Source organism: Melitaea cinxia, chromosome 1 (assembly GCF_905220565.1).
Source record: "Melitaea cinxia chromosome 1, ilMelCinx1.1, whole genome shotgun sequence".
Classification (NCBI taxonomy): Eukaryota; Metazoa; Arthropoda; class Insecta; order Lepidoptera; family Nymphalidae; genus Melitaea; species Melitaea cinxia.
In genome coordinates, this window is record NC_059394.1 from 13454280 (window position 1) to 13472260 (window position 17981).

Below are 17981 nucleotides of genomic sequence, written 5' to 3' on the forward strand. Positions count from 1 at the left end.
CGAGAATTTTATATATTAGATATTACTTAATTCATTTTGTTCGAATGTTTATTAGTATACTTAGGATTATGGTAGTAAATCTAACATGAGCTTTAAATTGGCCTTGTAATTGTGTGTATGTGTGATACAAAAACTTCATACAAAATTCAAAAATTAGAAAGTTCACTGTAGCGTAAAATTTATAATTAAAATCAGATGAAACCATCCAAAAATTAAACGTCCTAGTTCCATTATTGACCCGATAACACATTGTTACTAGTAATTTGATGTAAAAGAAGTACAACCACAAATCAACCATAGCATTTTTTTCCAAAATGAATACAATACAATACAAACAAATCTTATATATATATATATAATCATAATATAATCTTATATGTATATCCATATTGAATGGGTATAAAAATATTTTATAATAGCTGGTTCCAATTGTTCGAAGATACAAAGGTTAGAGCGTATGTGGAGCGCGGAGCCGACCGGTAGCGTAGCAACGGGTAATGGCGGCTGTCGCACAGCGTGCGGGGATGCTGGCTGCGAGTGTCGCGCGGCCACGCCTCTCCACTACCACGACCACATCGCACTGGTAGCAGGGGACGGCACGCATTTGTCCTGTCTATGTGGAGACTTTCAGGTAATCAACTTATAAATCCTCAACCTTACACAAGATTATAGCCCAATAATACTGCTCATAAGTAGTGTTGGCTTTCTGTGGTGATTAAGGTAGCCAGAGCTCCTGGGGAGAGGCAGAGTAGGGTTGCCAACGTGCCTGCGATTTTTATGGTGTTGCAGGGATCCATAGGTTACGGTAACCACTTACCATCACGTAGGCTGTACGATTATTTGCTACTCTTGTTGTATGAAAAAATACGTTTAATTTTCAGTCATTATTACAATGATCATAAGACAAGACACGTGATTTTAGGAGGTCTTTGACCCTCCATTTTCATACGCGCGTTAATTGCATATCAGTCGCTCGGTCTCCCTTCTCTCGGAGGGCGTCGTTCTTGTAGTCAAGGTAGCAACATAATTTGTGTCCATGTACGTTTAGTCATACAAATAAGATATAGTTGTATAAATAAATAAAATAAAATTACAAATGAAATAAACATTATTTATAATCACTATAATTAAAATTGTTGTCATCATAATATTTATTTTATCCCCACATTACTCAACCTACTACTATCTACCTACTATTTTAATTATAACGGCAATTTCGATTCCGATGTTTAACTAAGCATGTCTTAATTGAATCGACGAAAATATATTTTATGCCCACTGGCGTTTCCATCATTATTCCATCATGTAACCATCTGCAAATTATTAAGCCTGATGTGTTCAAAATATATTCTGTAATGTTTTAATAGAATGAGTAAACAAAAACGCAAATTTTAAACCTGTCAAATAACAAAGAACTTAATTAAACAGAAGAAGTGGCCCGTTCTTTTATAAGAAAATTCTATTCTAAAAACAAAATTAAACGGTAAAAAAATTGACGATAATTGTTTAGCGTAAAAGAAAATCGAAGCGATCACCGAGCAAATAACAGCCAATTTAATAATATCCTTAGATTAGTGGTGTTGTATTCCTGTTGTAGAGTAAGGTGTCTAGAGCTCCTGGGGGTATAGGGGATAGGGTCGGCAAAGCGCTTTCGATGTTTCTAGTATTGCAGATATCTATAAGCTACGGTAATCGCTTACCATCAGGTGAGCCGAGTACGCTTGTTTGCCGACAATGAAATAAAAAAAAAATATATAAGCGACCTACTAAATTTTTACTATACTATTATTATTTTTTACAATCTTGATGCGCAATATATTTATTGCAATAGCATTTATTGCAATTTTATCGTTATTGTAATTTAAAAAAATGCGTGAACTACGTAGGTATACTGTAGTTGTTGTCTAATATAGATAGGTTGTAAATACCTTTATTAGATTAATGTCTATTATATTACTAGTATATTATGTGTTTATTAATTTTAGCTTTTTAGCAGAACTATTTATTTTGTTTGATTTTAAAACAGTTTCATTGTTCCCAGAGGTTTGAAACTCAATTACTTTAAACATTCATCGAAATATTGTTTTAAGATATTCATCTTTATCGATGAATGCTGCAAATTTCGTCATGACTGTAACAAATAAATTAATCGTACTCGTATTACCCGGGTCTTATGCTAACACACCTACGGTTGAACCAGCCTTTTCCTGCCTGGCGTTCGGGTTGCGGCACGATACGCATAATTAAGTAAGAGGGTTACCATTAAGTATGTAATAGCAATAAAGCGCGGAGCGACCATCCGACCGTGAGGGTCTTCAGTATAAAAGCAAATTTACCGCTAAATAATTTAACATGTTCTACGTATTATGCGTAAAACGTACAACGACTAACACTTCAAGGTAAACTTAGGGTGGCAGATTCAATGACTTTATGTCAACCGTAAATAGTATCGTGTTTGAGACGTGTTTGAAAAGGGGCTCATCTATTTATATAAAGTTTGTACGATGCCTTAGGCGCCAATCTCGAGACTTGTTTCAAATTCGAATAACAATTAAGCGTTAACGAACTTTACTTGACCTAATTCGAAAAGTTATGAAAAAATAAAATGATAATTTTACGATGTTACGTTATTGCTGCTTATAATGTAAATAGGGCTTCGAATATTGGCGCATAGAGTAATTACATTAATTACAGAAAATTAATAAATTATAAACTGATATTCCTGCAAAGCTAGCGCAAATAATGATCCTATTAATATCAACGACGGCTTGTAACGTAGTAAAATTGTGGTGCATAGCGACATCTAGTTATAGCCGCGGTATTACTATTGATCCTGGTATTGAGGTTTATCTAGCGAAGCTTGCGGGCTCACTAGATGGCGTGCTTGGAGAGTTGCTATGTATTTGCACGGTTTTGTTTTTACATTGTTTCATATTCAAATATTTATTTAATTGCTTAGGATTTTTGTCTAAATTGTTTTTATAAATAATAATAAAAAAAAAAAATATTTATATAGATGTCTTTCGGTTTACTGTATTGGATAAATTTTTAATTTTGAGTGGCAACACTGCCAGATAAAAAGGACTTTCGCTTCGACCATGATTGGGAACGGCGAGGGAAAGATTTCACGTTTTCGTGTTTTGTTGGCCAGGTTCGCCTGCATATTAAAAATTATGTCTCTGAAGTAGAGAATAATAATTTTATTTATCTCAACAATAATGGTGAGTTAATTTCGATATTTTGGTGGGACCTTTTTCCCTTTGTGTTTGTGATAACCTTTAGGTGTCATATTAACTCGTAATTTACTTTTGTTACAGCTTCCTTATTTTGTTCATTTTGAAATAGATATTTTTATCTGATTTCGGGGATGGTGGGAACGAGAGATTACATTTATGCAATCTACTCTGGTAAGATTTTAAACCATTCTTTTAAATTTTGCATCGGTTCGATTCCGCCATTTTGACAACGTGTTTTCTTTGTTTCAGGGTTTTTTTTTTTGATTCTTTCATTTTTATATTTCCTTAGTATTTTATTGTTTTATTTTATTATATTACGTAACTAATTAATGGAGATATGACTTTAGAAGAAAATACACTTGCGTTACCATGATGTAGGAAAAATTTAAATATGAAAAATTTATAATTTGAAATTAAGATGGAACTTAAATGAGTTACAAACAGAACTCAAACTTAAAATTATATTTCGATTTCATTCTGTCATTTTCGTTAAACTTCAATCATCGAGGCCTGGATATTTGAATTTGGAATTTAAATAAAACACCAAAAGGTATCTTTTCAATATTTTGAAAGCTGAGTCTACCGTGGATCACCAGAGCAATGAAACATCTGTCCGTATTAAAGTAGAACCTTTGGGCTGGGGATCCTGCTCATCGAAACTTCCTGTTGAGACCTTAACACCCGGTGGATGTCCCGAGCAAATTGACAATTCAAGTAATTGGTATGAATTAAAGCAGAAGAGGTACAGACTTTCTCATTATTTAGTTGATCTATGCTTATTTACAAGGTTATTTGATTTCTGGTGGTATACTCGTTAAGCTCATTATACTCGTTAAGCAATTATACTCATCACGTATTTTTTTTTTTAATGTAGTAAATATATTAAGAACCTTCTCTCTACGACTGAGCAACCTTAGTATTTGTTTAAATTGTAATTTCTGAAGTGATGGTTTTGGGGTTAGCTAGGTAGGCTTATTTATTATATTTTGTTACATGAGGGTAAGTGTAAAAAAAATGGAAATTAAACTACCTTAATGTTGAATATCTAGTTGGTTTATTATTTAAATCTTTTTTTTTCCTACCTGCTTAAAATTTGTATTTGGTCCTAGCCCTAAAGATATATCACTATTTTTTTTGTCAACGGCACATTGTATTCCGAAATAGCCGGGCAACTTTTTCCGTCAATGTGTCGGGTGGCAAATGGCGCCCAACGTGGGGTTTTTTCGTGTGGATTGCAGAACTACACAGTTAAAACATGTCCAGTGTGTAGTAAGAGGGCTTTGGTTAGACAACCACCTTCAGATAAAAATTCAAAAAACTAATATACCAGGACTGTGCAGAGACACAATTACATAGTGGTGTCAATTATAGTAAAACAACTTGCATACCTGACACAGTTCTGTTTTCAATTAATGAAAAGGATGTTAGACCACATTTACAGACTTCAGTAGACAACTTAGAGATTACAGGATTACTAGATTCCGGTGCTTGCGCGTCAATTTTGGGTAACCAGGCGCACAAGGTTTTTTTGAAAATGGGTTACAAATTACATGTGGATAATGACACCACATTTTCTGTGGCAAATGGGGACCAACTCCATTGCTTGGGTTACATGTTTATTCCGATTACTTACAATTCTATGACTCACATTATTAAATTTTTTGTAATTCCATCTATTGTGGTAGATGTTATTTTTGGTTGTGACTTTTGGAAAACGTTTCAGTTAGCGCCAGGAATTTTTGATAATTTGGAATTGAGTAAGGCACCTTCAAGATTTTATAATTTAAATGTTATTGATAATGAACCAGTTCATACCATAAAATCTTTTGAATCATTAACAAACCAGCAAAAAGAATTAGCAAATTCAGTAGTAAATAAATTTTTGGATATTTCATCACAAAGGATAGGTTTAGGTAGAACTAACTTGATTGAACATATTATTGATACCGGTGATGCTTTACCTATTAAGATTAAACAATATCCACTTTCTCCGGAAAAGAAAGAGGCGTTATGTAAAGAACTAGATAGAATGCTGGAATTGGATGTAGTCACTCCTAGTGAGAGTCCTTGGAATAACCCAGTGATCTTGGTTAAAAAGGCAAATGGAGACTGGAGATTTTGCTTGGATTGCCGTAAGTTAAACTCAGTAACCAAGGGGGATTCATATTCGATTCCGTACATTCCGCAAATTCTGGATAGCCTAAAAGAAGCTAAATTTTTGTCATCAATTGATTTAAGTTCTAGTTTTTGGCAAATTCCGTTAAGTGAAGATTCTCAAGAGAAAACTAGTTTCACAGTTCCGGGTAGGGGTTTGTTTAAATTTAAAGTTATGCCTTTTGGCTTATGCGGTGCTCCAGCACGACAACAGAGATTAATGGACCGGTTATTTAATCAAAATTTTTGTAACGATATAACGAATGGGAGAGTTTTTTGTTATATAGACGACATTGTGATTTGCTCTTCAGATTTTGAAACGCATTTAATTTTGTTAAATAGAGTTTTGGATAAATTAGAAATGGCTAAATTGTCAATAAATTTTGAAAAATGTAGTTTTTTTCGGAAATCATTACGTTATTTAGGGTACATGGTAGATGAATTCGGGTTACGGACTGATCCAGAGAAGGTTGCCGCGGTCATGAATTTTCCGACACCAAAATCCGCACAGGATGTAAAAATATTTTTAGGTACATGTTCCTGGTATAGACGCTTTATTAGAAACTTTTCGACTATAGCAGCCCCACTCAATAGATTAACTAGTAAAGGCAAGAACGCACCAAAATTTGAGTGGAGTGAACAAGCAGAGGTGGCATTTAATACTTTGAAAAATGCACTAGTAACGGCACCTGTGCTTGCGGTTCCGAATTTCGACAAGCCATTTAAGGTACATTGCGATGCTTCAGCTTATGGAGTTGGCGGTATGTTGACACAAGAGGTAGATGGACATGATCATCCTATCGCATATGTCAGTAGGAGTTTAAATAAAAATGAAAGGAATTACAGTGCGACAGAACGCGAAGCTCTTGCTGTCATTTTTGCAGTGGAGAAATTTCAGGCTTATTTTGGTTCAAAAACAATTACGATTATTACGGATCATGCATCGCTTAGGTGGTTTTTGAATTTGGAAAATCCCTCTGGGAGATTGGCCAGATGGGGTTGCAGATTGTCACAGTATAATTTTATTATTGAGCATAGAAAGGGTAGTGATAACGTAGTTCCGGATACCTTGTCGAGACTCATAAAGGTTGATGTGGTTAAAGTTGGACGAAGTAGTTCGGGACAACAGACTATCGTTGATGACTGGTATGACAAAATATTTAATGGTTGTAAAAATAATCCAGCCAATTTTCCAAATTTTTGCATTTTGAATAATAAATTGTTCCGTTTCAGTAAATGTAAATACCAGCTTTTGAGTGAGTTCGATTGGAAAGAGGTAGTCCATAAGAGCGACATTAATAGGATTTTGAAAGAAAACCATGCAGACCCAACTGCTGGTCATTTCGGCGTGTTCAAAACTCATCGTAGAATATCACTTCGATACTTTTGGCGCGGTATGTATAAGGATGTGGTTGATTATGTTAAAAATTGTGATGTTTGTGCTGCTTATAAGCATACAACAACAGCCACTCCTGGTTTATTAGGAAAACCAAAAGTCTGTAGTAGACCGTTTCAGGTTATTTCTGCTGATCTGGTAGGACCTTTGCCCAGATCTAGATCAGGTTTTACGTTTCTTTTTGTAGTAACTTGTTGCTTCTCAAAATATACAATGTTGTTTCCGTTAAGGCGTGCCACAGGTGCCGCTGTTGTAAAGGCGCTTGAGAATTTTGTTTTTCTGAACCATAGTGTTCCGGAGACCGTAATTGTAGACAATGGATCGCAATTCACGGGTTCCGAATTCCGTAATCTCATAAAGCGTTACAATATTCCGAATTTGCATTACACACCGTTGTATACACCACAAGTAAATCTTGTAGAGAGGTATAACAAGACTGTTATGACTGCAGTAGCTGCTTTTGTAAAGGACAACCACAGGTCCTGGGATGAAAACTTGTATAAAGTCCAGTTTGCCATTAACAGCGCGGTAAACGAGTCCACTGGTTTCTCCCCGTTTTTTCTTGTCCATGGAAGAGAACCGGTACTAAATGGTTCCTTTTATAAAGACTCGGATAAGGATTACGAGGTAGGAATGCCAAGGGAGGAATATGCTGGAAATTTTGGAATTTTACAGGACATATTTCGTCAAGTCAGAGAGAATTTGTTCCAGGCTCATGCAGAGAATGCAACGCATTATAATTTACGGCGCAGACCAGCACGTTATGCGGTAGGCGATATTGTGTGGAAAAAGACGTATACACAAAGCGATGCTGAGAAATTTTTTACAGCCAAGTTGGCTCCTAAATATGAAAAGTGCAGGGTAGTAAAAGTTTTGTCACCTCTAGTGTATGAGTTGGTTAGAGTTGCTGACAACCATCCTATAGGTACTTGGCATATTAAGGATTTTAAGAGGTAAATATTTAGCATTTCATTTTTGTGGTCTTTACTGTTTGGATATTTAAGTTTCGACTATATTCAATTAGTTTTTTTTTGAGTGTGTAGTGATGTACTGAGTTAGCAGTTACATTACCATGGTTTGAATAGGGATTGATGAAGTTGATGTAAGTAAGGTTAGGTTGCTTGAGATTTGAGTGTTCGTGGAAGACTAGCAAAAGAGAGTAAATAACGTGTGATGCTGATATTTATTGTCTTAAGATTTTGGCTGATTGATACATTGTATTTTTTTTATTTTTTTTGGATTTTTCCGTGTATTTTCCGTTTTGTTTAGTTCCTGGGTTATTGAATTTTATTTCAAGATTCTGATTTTAGGTCTTTGTTATGATCAGTTCCAGGAAAACTACTATTTCTTATTTAGAACCAATTCTAATAAATAGTAGAAACTTTTGCATTTTCTTGTGATTAGTCGCTAGGAAGGGCGCACTACTACACATGATTCGATTTCAAACATTGTCTTTTGACAATTGTATTCCGGCGGTTGGCAGCAAGGAGTGAGTCACCGTGGAGATAGCTTCATTGCATTTAACAATGAGCTGGGAGGTGATGTCAAGGTGCTCTCACTTAAGCACATTTTAATACACCGCAATATTATTGTTTTTTTTTCTTTTGCTGTATATATAGTATACGTTAGTGTTTGCATTTTTTTTAAGTGTTCCGGATAGTTTAGTTGGAATTTCTTTAGTTCAGGTCTGAAACGCTGAGGGCAGCGTGGTTCACCCGGTGAACCTTTTCGTAAGGGGGGGGGTATTGTAACGTAGTAAAATTGTGGTGCATAGCGACATCTAGTTATAGCCGCGGTATTACTATTGATCCTGGTATTGAGGTTTATCTAGCGAAGCTTGCGGGCTCACTAGATGGCGTGCTTGGAGAGTTGCTATGTATTTGCACGGTTTTGTTTTTACATTGTTTCATATTCAAATATTTATTTAATTGCTTAGGATTTTTGTCTAAATTGTTTTTATAAATAATAATAAAAAAAAAAAATATTTATATAGATGTCTTTCGGTTTACTGTATTGGATAAATTTTTAATTTTGAGTGGCAACACTGCCAGATTAAAAGGACTTTCGCTTCGACCATGATTGGGAACGGCGAGGGAAAGATTTCACGTTTTCGTGTTTTGTTGGCCAGGTTCGCCTGCATATTAAAAATTATGTCTCTGAAGTAGAGAATAATAATTTTATTTATCTCAACAATAATGGTGAGTTAATTTCGATATTTTGGTGGGACCTTTTTCCCTTTGTGTTTGTGATAACCTTTAGGTGTCATATTAACTCGTAATTTACTTTTGTTACAGCTTCCTTATTTTGTTCATTTTGAAATAGATATTTTTATCTGATTTCGGGGATGGTGGGAACGAGAGATTACATTTATGCAATCTACTCTGGTAAGATTTTAAACCATTCTTTTAAATTTTGCATCGGTTCGATTCCGCCATTTTGACAACGTGTTTTCTTTGTTTCAGGGTTTTTTTTTTTGATTCTTTCATTTTTATATTTCCTTAGTATTTTATTGTTTTATTTTATTATATTACGTAACTAATTAATGGAGATATGACTTTAGAAGAAAATACACTTGCGTTACCATGATGTAGGAAAAATTTAAATATGAAAAATTTATAATTTGAAATTAAGATGGAACTTAAATGAGTTACAAACAGAACTCAAACTTAAAATTATATTTCGATTTCATTCTGTCATTTTCGTTAAACTTCAATCATCGAGGCCTGGATATTTGAATTTGGAATTTAAATAAAACACCAAAAGGTATCTTTTCAATATTTTGAAAGCTGAGTCTACCGTGGATCACCAGAGCAATGAAACATCTGTCCGTATTAAAGTAGAACCTTTGGGCTGGGGATCCTGCTCATCGAAACTTCCTGTTGAGACCTTAACACCCGGTGGATGTCCCGAGCAAATTGACAATTCAAGTAATTGGTATGAATTAAAGCAGAAGAGGTACAGACTTTCTCATTATTTAGTTGATCTATGCTTATTTACAAGGTTATTTGATTTCTGGTGGTATACTCGTTAAGCTCATTATACTCGTTAAGCAATTATACTCATCACGTATTTTTTTTTTTAATGTAGTAAATATATTAAGAACCTTCTCTCTACGACTGAGCAACCTTAGTATTTGTTTAAATTGTAATTTCTGAAGTGATGGTTTTGGGGTTAGCTAGGTAGGCTTATTTATTATATTTTGTTACATGAGGGTAAGTGTAAAAAAATGGAAATTAAACTACCTTAATGTTGAATATCTAGTTGGTTTATTATTTAAATCTTTTTTTTTCCTACCTGCTTAAAATTTGTATTTGGTCCTAGCCCTAAAGATATATCACTATTTTTTTTGTCAACGGCACATTGTATTCCGAAATAGCCGGGCAACTTTTTCCGTCAATGTGTCGGGTGGCAGGCTTAGTGAAAAAAAAATTCGTGATAAATATACAGAACGATTATCTGATTACGTTAATGTAGCAATTTAATATTCTGTATAAACATTTTAACATAGGGAATACTACTAATATACCAACACGATATATTGTAACACTTATGATAAAACATTTTTACCTTTTCGATAACAAGTAAGAGTTTTGAATCGGTAATTTGATGAACCCGCGCTGTTTTTTTCAGAGGTGTTCGTAGATCTATTATGGGTAAGAAAGAAATTTGTATGATATTTCCTCATTTAAATATCAACAAGAAAAACCTGTAGATATCTACAAAATTACCCTGTTCTGAAAGCTAATATTCTCAATTCCTCGAGGGATAGGTTGGGGTCTGTCCCTTACTCTTTATTATAAGTATACAAAAAACTTATTAAGTTATTGGAGCGCCTTATTGATTCTTCGAAGACTCGGGTTTGAGTTATGAATATAATAATAATATGTTTGAACAGTATATTTCTTAAATCTGTGTTTACAATGTTAGGCGGACTGGCTGCCGATCGTAGTCCGGAGTTGGACGAGTCTGCGGTTGGAGTATTCGGTGGCTCACTACACGTACGCTAGTCGAGGATTCGATTATGCAGCCGCGTATAGCTTTAACGACGACGCCATGTGCGGCCAACGGACGTATACAACACACTCTGGTAAGTTATTATTAACACTCATGAAACAGACGTTTTAGACCGTCGTGATGATACCATTTCGTAGAAACCATCCAGGAATATAAATAATCGGTTTCTCATCCGAAATAAATTTCATCATTCGTGATCGCATAAAAGAAAAACAAACAGTCAATTCCGAATTTGTCGCGGGCGGCGAACGTTTGCTAAAATGCTTCGGATATTGTTCTCGGTGGCGCGGGGCGTGTCCGAGAAAATTACGTGGCACCGACCTAGTTTTACGCCGCTTGGGGTAACGTTGAAATGAAAAAACCTTGAACGAGATCGTAATGTTCCAATTACACGCTGGTATTGCGGTAACTCGTTGTTTTTGGATTTAAAGGCGCTCATAAGCATTTGGCATAAACAGTTGTACATCTAAACGTTTCGAAACCACGAGTTTAATATAAGATTTCTATTAACAGGAGAGATAACGTCGAAAAATGTGTCTGTCACTGGCAGTTTAAACGAGTTTTTCTACCAACAATGCACCTGGGTTCTGGACTCGAATGTTGAACGTCAGTTGTACATCGATATATCTTCCGAGCAGGTATTGTCCGTAATATAATACCGATATTCCTTGCCAATGGGCAATGGCATAAAATCTTTAAGTTCATAATTTATCGATCACAATATCGTAAACAATATGAAAATAAAAATAATAACAATATGAAAATAGTTTTACCTCTATTCCTATCTTTATCTCCTCGTAGCGTATTTAGGTAAACGAATTTTATTAAAATTTAAAAATAAATTGAACATCTAACATTAAATTTAAAATGACATTTTTCGTTTAGGATAAGTCATGTAGCTCGTGGAATATTACCCTGCACGAGTGGTCGGGGCCACGCGCCCATGGCGACGGACTAGCCGCTTCCGCTGGGGATCTGCTCTACACGTTCTGCGCCAGGGATAAGAACCACACGTACATTTTACCATGGCGACTTAATACAGTAGTGATAAGGTAAGTTCAAACCACTTCACATAAATTGATGTACAAGGTCATCAAATATGTATTTTATTTATTGAATAAAACTTAATAACTAGCTAGCTAGTAGGGCTTCTTATGTCATTTCGTTTAAATGCATAAACATTGACATTTACATAGCCACTAAAATTTAAAAATGTGTTTAGAGTAATAATTGATTGAAATATATGGATTGAAATATATTATGTAACTTTGGACAAACAGTAAAGGCAACAACACTTCTCTGATCTACCCGTGCTGTCTCATTAGTTCAATAGAAAATTTTAGTAAGAGCTTTTAGCGAGCTTACATTTTCGAGAGGAAGGCAAACACTGTATCACTTATTTGGTAAATTATTTATGAATGGCCTTCGCCCTAATACGCCAGCCCGCTCGGCTCGTATGAAATCCGTAAAAGCGCATACTTTTGTAGAGGTACGTAGGTATACTTTCATTACAAAAGATCTTTCTTTGTACATATTAGATAAACAAAGTGAGCAACGTGGCGAGTTTGTAAAATGTTTTCCTAGTTATTAACATACATATACCATATATCATCGTACATTGTATTTAAAAACTTTTATGTGTATTTTTAAATGATAATAATGATGATTGACTTTTAAGGTACTTGCTTCGTCTTTCCAAAATTCTGATTATTTAACATAATAATATAATATGAACTCCAATTTGACAGAAAAGCTATGGAAGGTTTGAATAAGTGAGAGTAATAGTCATTAAACATCTATCTTCAAATTTATTTTTATTTTTGATTATAAATAATCTAAAACACATAAATAGCTAAAATAGCTATAGAACACATTTACGTGTTATTATCTATACCATATTATTAATAAAGGTGCTATTATATCATTAAAAACAATTCTTCTGACACAAACAGGTTAGTAGCACTGTCACGGCAGCAACCTCTATACACAGTTCGGTGGCGCTCGCAAGTGGTTAGAGTTAACAGACTCGGACCACCCACTCCAGCACCTGCAGCGGCGGCCATCGCATCCGATCTTAACTACAACCTGCTCCTCATTCTCCTTACCCTATGTTTAAAGTACGTTCAACTGTTACACACACACGAGTAAAGAAGCGTTTGTGTGTATATGTGTGACTATTAATATAACATGTGATTAAAAGTGTCACACACACATGAATACTATTGACGCGTTTGTGTAAGTGTATAGGTGTGAGTATGTGATTTTGGTTCACTTGTGTGTGTACAATTTTCGTGTAATATTAAACAAAAAAATATTTAATTTTTGTGTCGATGGTGAAAATTAATACGGAACTTATGTGACTATATTTTAGTGTCTTGTACTTACTAGTAAAGTGTTTAACACGATAGAACGTGTAAGTAGTTTTTATGTGAAATACCTTCGAAAAAACTGGCGACTAATGGACTAAACACTTAAGGATCGTGCTTTAAGAATGTAATATTGAGAAATAATGTGTAATAATTTATTTTTTAAAGTAAAACCACAAGGGAATCACAAAAACTATTATAACTTCAGCACTGTTAAAAAGCATTAAAGTTTCTTAGCTATCACTTGTACGTTAAATAAGTTAAACTTAACTTAAAAGTTTGTTTGATCTTATAAACCAAATATAAAACAATTTCAAAAATTTATTAACACTACTCTGATAGAATTTATTTTAACTTAAGAGTATACATAAATCCACTTCAAAAATGGGGGGTGTTCTTCATATTCGAAAGCTGGTAGGTATCATGTGGTCCCATTTATTTATGTTTTCATATGTTGTAAAAAAACACTGGGAATGTAAACTCTCTAGCCGTTATTTGTAAATAATACTATGTACTATCACATGTCAATTAGAAATACTAAGATAGTAATTAAATTTAGAATACTCGTGCTACACGTATAATTGTTAGGTTCACTTATATACTACCTAATGTATTTTATTTTAAAGTTTTACTTTATTTTACTATATAACCTGATTTGTATGTAATTCTTCTTTAAATAATTATTGTTCTTGCTTACCTTCGTTTGGTATTTGCAAATAACTTAGGTACATCAATGTAAGTTTTATGGCCGTACTTTGACACTGATAATAACCAAGAAAGGAATCGTTAAAAATTGACGTCTAGTTTTTAGAAATTAAATTAAAATATTTGCAAACCAGAAGCAGAACAACGCGATGAAATAAGCTATAACCCTATCTCTTTATCTTTTTTACAGTAGGGGAGCCCTTTTAAATCAGTTTAGTTGCGTATTTTAAATTGTGAATTATAAAGTTAAAATACGTTTCAAAGTTACATATATCTTTACTTATTGTCATATTCTATGTTTATTGTTTTATTAATAAACTGTCACTAATTACTACATCAGTTAATTATATAAATATAAAATATAACAGTATCAGTTTAATATTATTAAACTGATAATGACACAGCTGTCATAAGTTAGTTTTAGCAATTGTATATTTTCTTGTAATTTACATATAGATGTACATATATAGACAACACATAGTAAATACTGAAATGAACATTAATTATAATAGACTCGATTAATGTAATTCAGCGATGTTTGTTACACCGAAATAGAGAAATCAAATTGAGTTTGTCTTTCATTTCGCAACATTGAACGATTGGACAAGTTCTTTTATACCGTAACGTACAATTCAAACCTATGGATGGAAATCCAATGCTCTTCTGCAGTATTGCACATTGTACCCATTCAATGATTCGTGACTCATTTATCGATGCTTCCGTGGAGCTAGTCAGCTTGTGCAGCGTTATTTACACATTCCTATTTGTCCCACGAAGTCAATTTCTGGTTATGTATTATGGTTTCTATAACAATAACTTGTCTGTGTAAAGATATTATAATTATGTAAAACATACATGTGATTATCATACTCGTATATATATATATATATATAACACTTTTACTGTGGTATAAAATAAACTTTGGTAGTAACAAAAGCAAAAATACAAAGTACTTACGAGGTTTAGAGATAACTATGTCAGTACTGAAAGTTTTATCGAACCTTTAAACTTTCATTTGAAATGTTCTTTTAGCTTTTAACTTCTACTATCCTTTGTGGTTTCTAAGAACGAAATTTCTTTTTACGATAGGAAACAAAACTAGAAATAAAATTGTATATAACAGCTGCTACTGAAACATCATTCCTTTATTCTCTAACCGGTGAATGAACGAAATAAACTCTGATTAACTATTGTCTGAATAAAAACCGTTTAAAAATTTTAATAATATTTTTACCAAAACGACATTTTCTTATAATCTTAAATTTTTCTGCTATAGCTCAAATATGCGTAAGTATTACAGCTGTAATTGATAGTATTAAGCCCGGTTCCCGAACAACTTTGATTCATTTAGACGTAATCCGTCCGTCCACCCCCACTACCTATCTCATTAGCCAGCCAATTTGTTCAAGGATCACTCAAAGACTTTAATCTTGCGGGTTACCAGTTGATACTATCTACAAAATAATATAGATCCCACATTCTATTAAATGTGGTTGAGTGCGAAATAATTGGATGCTGTAAAGTGTTGCTTGTAATAGTTGTTACGGCCGTTGGTTAAATTTTTTAGTTTTTAACGTAATAAAAATATTTTACTGATACATATTTTAAGCAGTACTTTAATTAAAATATACAAGTAAAAATGTAATTCATATAATAATAATATGGAGATTCTTTACAATATTTAAATGCATAATCTATACATCTTAATATATATAAATCTCGTGTCACAATGTTTGTCCTCAATGGACTCCTAAACTACTTAACCTTTTTTAGTCAAATTTGCACACCGTGTGCAGTTTGATCCAACTTAAAAGATAGGCTATATTTTATTTTGATATATTATGTTATTATTATATTTCAGAAAAAAATAAGGTGATACGAAGTTCGCCAGGTCAGCTAGTATAATAAAATGGTAGGAAAGTCAAAACTGTACATTGAATATTTTTTAAAAAGAATACTTGGGGTGTGATCTACAATATATAGCGAAACTACAATATATACGGGGAACGAGCAGTGAACCTTTATTTCTTCAACGCATTCTGTAACAACGTGTAATCTAACGACGCATATTTAAATGCTGTTATTATTATGTTTAATAACCATACTATATAAGCTAGCTTCACACTATAAAAATCACGCAATATAAGTAACTTAATTAAATGAATATAAGTAGTATCAAGACAATTTTAAAGCAGCGCCATCTATGAGATTTTAAAAACATCAATCCTTTTTAGATATAAATATTTAAATTCGATAATGTTGGCGAGGTTAATAGTCATAGATGGAGTTGTGAAAATGATGGAGTTGGAATTTTCTTCTTAAAAATTGTATCATTAATTCGTTTCAGAGATGAGCAAGACAATTAAAAGATGTGTTTATATAAGTTTTAAGCTGCTTCATCTATGTCTTATAAAATTCATCGAATTTGTCTGTATTGGAATTTTCTCTATCTGCTTCAGTCACAACTTATGACCTAATTCAGCAGAATCACCATAAAGTAATTTATTCAAAGCAGGCTAAAAATAAGCACTTTTTGAAGGTCAATTTACAAAAGACAGTCTCCCTCTGTTATTGCACTTTCTGTAGGTATGAAATGTAAAGAAGAAACGGGTAAATGAATGTTATTTTAAAAGGTATAATCGTAGGTATTTTTGGTGCTGTATAGCGTTCACGCAGACGACGTCGCGGGCAGCAGCTAGTTTATTTATTAAAATCATTAAGAATATCTGTCGTATATATTGCGAGTACTATATTAAATTATTCCATGTAATTCAAAAGCTTTACTTCAGATTTCGCTATGAATTCTAAAATAACTTAATTTGAGGCATGAAACAATTTCACAAGCCACATATTACCACATATTATACGAACGATAAGCTGACCGCGAGGCAAGCCATATTATACGTATGCATATGAAGAGAATGCCTTTGTAATGATTTGCAGCAACTATTTATGAAAACTATAAAACAATTAGTTTCCTGTATTTTTTTAAATTATTTATCTATATACAAATAAATAAAATTGGAGTGTCTGTTTGTAATAATAAAATAACCACTTTTTACTAAATGCATATGGTGTATACACGTTACATATTATATCAAAAAACATTTGAACAATTGAAACAATTGAAGCGTTTGAAAATAACATAAAAATTATGCTGTAAGCAAAAAGTAACGAGACACAAAAGTATATTTTTTTTTTGTACATAGGGATTATTTTTTGTTCAAAATGCGGTGTTGTTGACTCCACTGTGTAATAAGTACAACATGACCGCGAGACAGGAATGTCTTATGCAATTACGAGGCAAAGTGCCGAGGCGGTCATTCCTAATTTCGTTTATCGAAACAGACTACAACCGAGTAGGCAAGTTGTGAGATGTGACGATTACCGCTTATGAAGAATTACTTTACTACTTACTAACTTTCCGCTTGTGGCTTTGCCCGCATGGATGACACGACTTTGACCGTTTATCCATTAAAAACAAACGAAAAACCAAATGTTTCCTCTTATCATGTAATAATAGATAGATATTTTTTACTCCACCTGTAACTGTGGATTCTAATACTAGGGCTGCAACGCTTTCTTTTTTATCCACTTTTGTCTCACCTGACCTACCTAGTTTTTCATTTGAAACAGTCTCGCAGGAGGATATTAAGAAGCATGTACGTTCTATATCAACTAAAGCAATTGGTAACGATAGCCTCAGCCTCGACATGATTCTTCCGGTGTTGGAGGACATTGCACCTGTAATTACTCATATAATAAATTTTTCACTTACATGCAATGTCTTTCCATCGCTATGGAAGAAAGCTCTTGTCATACCCTTACCTAAAACCTCTAATCCTACTATCCCTTCTCAATTTCGACCTATATCCATTCTTCCCATACTCTCTAAAGTCCTAGAATCCGTTGTTCATAATCAAATTTATACTCATCTCTCCTCTTACAATTTTATATCTCCTTATCAATCCGGTTTCCGTCCCTCCCACAGCACTGTTGGAGCACTGCTGAATGTGGCAGAGGATGTGCGGTGTGCAATGGATCAAACCAAGCTCACTGCCATGATCCTGCTAGACTTTAGCAGTGCTTTTAACTCAGTTGATTACGACA

General features: G+C 33.7%; 1 protein-coding gene and 2 long non-coding RNA genes across 3 annotated transcripts in view; all 3 read left to right on the forward strand.

Annotated features, from left to right (window-relative positions):
- LOC123653973 overlaps positions 1 to 12948 on the forward strand; it is a 34676-nt gene extending 21728 nt beyond the window's left edge. The window contains exons 12-16 of the mRNA XM_045589943.1: positions 440 to 631; positions 10714 to 10873; positions 11314 to 11438; positions 11686 to 11852; positions 12753 to 12948. Of these exons, the coding sequence (XP_045445899.1) occupies positions 440 to 631; positions 10714 to 10873; positions 11314 to 11438; positions 11686 to 11852; positions 12753 to 12948 (840 nt within the window). The remainder of the gene's footprint in view (positions 1 to 439; positions 632 to 10713; positions 10874 to 11313; positions 11439 to 11685; positions 11853 to 12752) is intronic.
- LOC123669821 lies at positions 3087 to 3402 on the forward strand. The gene is made up of 2 exons (XR_006745809.1): positions 3087 to 3221; positions 3318 to 3402. It is a non-coding gene; the product is annotated as an uncharacterized LOC123669821 (long non-coding RNA).
- LOC123669832 lies at positions 8850 to 9165 on the forward strand. Its single transcript, XR_006745810.1, has 2 exons — positions 8850 to 8984; positions 9081 to 9165. It is a non-coding gene; the product is annotated as an uncharacterized LOC123669832 (long non-coding RNA).
- Positions 12949 to 17981: the final 5033 nt, after the last annotated feature.